The sequence below is a fragment of the Malus domestica genome, chromosome 14, assembly GCF_042453785.1.
Source record: "Malus domestica chromosome 14, GDT2T_hap1".
Taxonomy (NCBI): domain Eukaryota; kingdom Viridiplantae; phylum Streptophyta; class Magnoliopsida; order Rosales; family Rosaceae; genus Malus; species Malus domestica.
In genome coordinates, this window is record NC_091674.1 from 20,447,295 (window position 1) to 20,453,302 (window position 6,008).

At 38.5% G+C, this 6,008-nt stretch overlaps 1 protein-coding gene across 1 annotated transcript; it reads left to right on the forward strand.

The window, feature by feature from the left end:
- The first annotated feature begins 1,379 nt into the window (after nt 1–1,379).
- LOC103404658 (cellulose synthase-like protein G3) lies at nt 1,380–6,008 on the forward strand. The gene is made up of 6 exons (XM_008343593.4): nt 1,380–2,220; nt 3,428–3,577; nt 3,807–3,932; nt 4,046–4,489; nt 4,654–4,998; nt 5,227–6,008. The coding sequence occupies exons 1-6, from the start codon at nt 1,630–1,632 to the stop codon at nt 5,776–5,778; spliced, it is 2,208 nt and encodes a 735-aa protein (XP_008341815.3). The 5' UTR covers nt 1,380–1,629; the 3' UTR covers nt 5,779–6,008.

Here is a 6,008-nt window from a genome sequence, read left to right on the forward strand (position 1 = left end):
TTGTTCTATCATTACAGATCCTCAAGTGATGCCGCATCCCTTTATCTCAAGTCGATTCTCACCTTGTTGGTTATGCCAACACATGATACTTATCTAATCTGCATAAGCCGTGCTCTCAAACGGGTTATGTCTTTACCGTTGAGGCACCGCAATTTCTTGGAGGTCAACCAAACAGACCTTAGTTGCCACTTCGTCTAACCATGTTGATTCTCGCCTTACATGAAGCAACTCAGGAATGCTTTTGCCTGAGAGCAATTATGGGCCATATTCGAAGCTCCTGCGATCTTTACCCCGTCGTTGATGTCCCGACAACGATTTATGAAGGCAACACAACATGCATCGAATAGCTCAAGAAGGGTTATATCAAATGAGACAACACTAAGCATATTAGGCCAAAGTTCTTCTTCTCACATGAACAACAAGAGCATCAGAAGATTGAAGTCATGCAAATCCGTTCACAAGACAATTTGGCCAACCTCTTCACCAAATCACTATCGAAGGCGATGTTTTAGAAGCTTGTTTAAGGAATTGGTATGCTTAAAATTTTTTAGTTGTAACATTGCTAGTTCTCTTTGAAACTATGTCAAACTCAAGGGGAGTATCCTGAAGTATACTTGCTTGATCTTAATGTACTCTTTTCCCTACGATTAGGAGCATTTTTCCCACTGGGGTTTTGCTACCTAACGAGGTTTTAACGAGGCACTCACCTTGGGTTGATCATATCCCTGATGATGTCCCGTAGACGTTTCATTTGACTTTGCATTCCTCACGCATTTTTCCTTAGACTATGGATTTTATCCCTACACGGGTTTTTACCATAGCCATATGGTTTTTTGTGAGACTTACTTCCTTATGCAAGTTCCTACCTTATTGAGAATAGCATGTTCTCATAATCAGTGCTAATGAGTCAATTTTCTCAACCTCTACATGATGCTGAATCTACTTGAGTATTTACACACTCAATGGGGAGTGTTGTAAACTTCTAGTTTAAGTATGATTGTGTAAATCCTATATTAGATTTGATTCTAGTTATTCTTTCCTATATGGACTTGTATCCTTAGGGGAGAATGATTTCTTCTCTCTGTTATTATTATAAATAAAGGCACTGCGTAGGGGGAAGAACACACATTCCTCTACACAACCCTACTCTGTGCCACTGGCCACCTTCCCCTATCAGTTAAATATAGGCCACAACAAAAAAAGGATTTTAAACCTGAATTTCTAAAGTATTCTTACCTATCACTGTAACGACTCTCACCATTGAGCTAACCCTAATTTCTTAATTAAGTTTGAGTATAATTCATTTAATATTGTTTTGATTCGCCCTCATGATTATTAATTGAAGGGAAGAACGAACTAGTCGGTTGATAGACAAATGCTTTATCTATATCTATTTATAGGTTTGGACAACAATAAGTCCCAACAGTAATACAAGTATGCAGTAGATAGAGATTGGCAGATTACCATTTACCAAGTACCAAAAAAACAACAAAATCTTTATTAATTACGTGCCCAAGACTAAAAACCTTAATCATTTATAGGAAACCCTATAAATTTAATGCCATGCCTACCTAAGAGTTCCAAAATACAGGGAAAGCTCAAACTCAAAGAGTTTCCACTTGTACCACCATGCCCACCACCACCCATGATGGGCTCCCACCACTTCACACCCACAAGCCCTCTCGTCGAACCACCGCAAACCGTGTATTCGTGGTGGTTCACTTTAGTGCCATCTTAGCCCTGCTCTATCGCCATACACTCTCCCTCCTCCACTCCACAACCCTTACCTCTTTCTTCATCACCCTCACCTTCCTCATCTCCGACACTCTTCTTGCTTTCATGTACACCACTATACAATCTTTGCGCATGAAACCAATTTATCGCACTGAATTCCCCGAAAACCTGAAAAGGGTTGTCGAAGAACCTGATTTTCCTGCTTTGGACGTGTTCATATGCACAGCTGATCCCTACAAGGAGCCACCAATGAACGTGGTGAACACAGCCTTATCGGTCATGGCTTATGACTATCCAACCGAGAAGGTATCAGTGTATGTTTCAGACGATGGCGGCTCAGCTCTGACTCTCTTTGCTTTCATGGAGGCTGCCAAATTTGCAAGCCACTGGCTACCTTTCTGCAGGAACAACAACATAGTGGAACGCTGCCCGGAAGCTTATTTTGAAACGGATCATTCTCGGTTTCCTGAAGCCGAGAAGATAAAGGTAAAAAAATTCTAGTGATATATATCAATTTTCCGAAACTATTAGCTAAATGTATGTTCAGCTACATTTCATACATACATACATACATACATACATACATACATATATATATATGGCAATATTCTTTTAAGTTATAATGTTTAATTTTTAATCATCCCTAGACCATATATAGTGTTAGGGATGATAACTTTGGATGGGACTTTCTAGATTCAAAAACATAGTTCATTGTAAGAATGCACTCCAAGGATACTAATGAACTATGCACTCAAAGATTACTAAGTTACTACTCAAGCACTATAAATATACTAAACTTGACCAAAAAATGTACTACAAAAAGACTACACAAAAAACTTTCAAAGTAATGCCTTTTATGAGACCTTGAAAATTGTCGTTTTAAAGTTCTCACTAATGTGTTGTATCTAGTTATTTATTAACTTTCTCCATAAATTTGCAGCACATTGATTTCTTCAAAATTTAATATAAATTTCATTTAACTACTTATCCAAACATAGCATAGGTAACTATTTGAAGAAGAGTCGAGCCTTGTTCTAAATTAAAAGGAGTGCTTCGAAAGCCTATAGAAATCCAACACATTACGAACCCATCTACATATTCAGTAGGATAGCGACGAGGGATAATATGTATTTATAAGGCATATACGGACAAAGACAGAAAAGAAAAAAAAAAAAAAAAAAAAAGAGGGTAAGGGGAAAGAGGAGGAGAAAAAGGGGGGGTGTGCATGTATTGTATAATAATTCTCCCTTTGCGATTCTCATCATGCGTATCAATCTCTTTAATTCTCTTTAATTTTTGTTTATCTGAGATATCGATAAAGAAAATAAAACACGCATCAGCTAATATGGAGAAAATACTTGCTGGTCACCCTTGTTCTTTGTTCCCTATCGCTTTCATACATAAACAACCAACATTGTTATACAGAGGCAATGTGGAGTTCAAGATTACTCAGCCTTTTTTTTTTTTTGGTATACCAAACCACTTACCTGTCTTATTTTTTTATATTGATTTGTCATCTATATTTTAATTATAAATTCAAGTGAGAAAATAGAATAGGTGAGTACACATATCAATAAATAAAAAATTCCAGTTTGTGTAAATGGGTTTACTTTATGGATCGAAATTATCAATCCCACCACATTTAGAGCTAATTAATTAAGTAATTACATGTTCTTCTGAATCATGGCACAAGATTATGTACCAAGGCATGAAAGTGAAGGTAACCAATGTAATAGAGAGAGGCAAAGTCGATCAGGAATATCTAACTGGAAAACGGGAAATTCAAGCTTTTAACAAATGGACGGATGGATTTACACGGCAAGATCATCCCGCTGTTATTCAGGTATTTTTCTCGTTCAAGTGATATAGCACTTTATCCTCGTGATTAGAACATGCACGATCATAAGATAGCTGTTTTTAACCGAAACTTATCACGCAATTAACAATCTTGCAAGCAACCGTTTATGCTGCCAACATAAAACGTCAAATTGCGTCCTCACGTTAGATACTGAAGTGCATAACTTATGAGCAACCAAATATTCATGCATATGAATGTTGTGAATTATGAGCAGGTTCTTTTGGACAATAGCAAAGACAGAGACATCACAGGCCATCTGATGTCAAACCTAATTTACTTCTCTAGAGAAAAAAGCAGGACATCACCCCACCATTTCAAAGCTGGTGCACTTAATGCCCTTGTAAGCTCAAAACCCTAGCTCGTTTTCTCATTAACCATCTTTTTATTAATTAATTTTCTACATTAATAAACAAATTAACTAATTTGTTTATCTTTTGATGTTGTGTTACAAAGCTACGAGTTTCAGCTATCATGACCAATGCTCCAATAGTCTTAACCCTAGACTGTGATATGTACTCCAACAATCCCGATACGCCACTTCGCACTCTATGTTACCTATCAGACCCTAAGCTTCGATCCAAAGTAGGGTATGTCCAATTCCCTCAACGTTTTCAAGGAATCAACAAGACTGACATATATGCAAGTGAGTTCAGGCATCTGTTCATTATCAACCCATGCGGATTCGATGGGCTATTAGGACCAAATTATGTAGGAACCGGATGCTTTTTCTCCCGACGAGCATTCTTCGGAGGGCCGTCGGAGCTTTTACCACCAGAAATTCCCCAATTGCACCCTAACAATGTAGTTGACAAGCCCCTTCAGAATCCAGAGGTTTTGGAATTGGCAAATCATGTTGCATCTTGCGACTATGAGAACAATACCACTTGGGGATATAAGGTATGAAAATAAGCTAATTAGTGCTACGTATCTTCTAATGAGGGAGCGTGATTAACAATCACATTATGACAACGTAATTAACAACTCCCATTTTTCTTACAAATCAATGACATTATGACAGTGTAATTTGAAACCTGATAGATGAAATTGATTAAATTGTGCAGATGGGAGTAAGATATGGCTCACTCGTGGAGGACTACTTCACGGGTTATATCCTGCTTTGCGAGGGATGGAATGCCATATTTTGCAATCCAGAGAGGGCAGCATTTTTAGGGGATGCCCCGATCAACCTTCTTGATGCGTTGAATCAAAGCAAGAGATGGGCCGTAGGCCTACTTGAGGTAGGTTTCTCAAAATATAGTCCAGTAACATACGGTGTTCGGGCCATGGGTCCTCTGATGGGCCTTGGTTATGCCTTTGGTTTTTGGGCCTTTTGGGCCATTCCCATCACCACATATGCCTTCGTCCCGCAGCTAGCGCTCCTCAATGGGATCACCCTATTTCCAAAGGTAATGCACACTCACCATTTACTAGTTTGTTGTCTTGAGAAAATTGTACAATATTCTATTGTCAAACTTATTTTGTGACTTCATACCACACATTTAAATAGAACTCCACACGATTAAGGTTCAAATTGATATAATGACAACATTTTTCGGGTCTGATCTTTTGCAAGTGTTCTTGGTCAAACAAGACGCGCTATACTTTTGAAACTAAGATTTAAGTGCTTATTGCAGGTTTCGGATCCATGGTTTCTCTTGTATGCGTTTGTTGTCCTTGGAGCCTATGGGGAAGAACTCGTTGATTTTGTATTATCTGGAGGAACATTCCTTAAGTGGTGGAATAACCAGAGAATGTGGATTATTAGGGGACTCTCAAGCTTCGCGTTTGGATTCGTTGAGTACTTTCTCAAGTCCTTAGGCATTTCCACACATGGGTTTAATGTGACCAGCAAAGTACTTGATGAGGACCAAAGAAAAAGATATGAACAAGGCATGATGGAGTTTGGAGTCCCATCTCCCTTCTTTGTGCCACTTACAGTGGCTGCCATTGTCAACCTGGCTGCCTTTGCTTGGGGCCATGTAGAGATTTTCCGAGGCGGCGGTAGCTTCGAAGAATTGTTTGTGCAGATGTTTATAGCTGGATTTGGCATAGTTAATTGCATACCAATTTATGAAGCCATGATCAGTAGGAATGATAAGGGAAAAATTCCTACAAAAACTAGTCTGGTTTCAACAATTCTGGCATTTGTTCTCTACGCAGCGGCTTATGTCACTCTGAGGAACTGATGATGATCAACACTCTCAAAACTGTATTTAGCCTTAGGGGTCTAAGGCAGCTTTGTGCTCTCTGCCCACACAGATTTCTTAGTGTTCTACTGTCTACTCCACCAATCTTCTTTTGCAATTTGCAAAATAAAATTTGTATTTTGGACCACTTTCCGTCCATTGCGTTAGGTTTCCATTAAGTAGGCCTTTTGAGAAGTTTCTACATTTATAAAATCAATCAAAGACTTTAA

Coding starts and splice junctions, on each gene's coding strand:
- LOC103404658 (XM_008343593.4), top strand. CDS start 1,630: ATGCCCACCACCACCCATGATGGGCTCCCACCACTTCACACCCACAAG. Junction 2,221..3,427: donor CTGAAGCCGAGAAGATAAAG/GTAAAAAAATTC, acceptor TCATGGCACAAG/ATTATGTACCAAGGCATGAA. Junction 3,578..3,806: donor ATCATCCCGCTGTTATTCAG/GTATTTTTCTCG, acceptor AATTATGAGCAG/GTTCTTTTGGACAATAGCAA.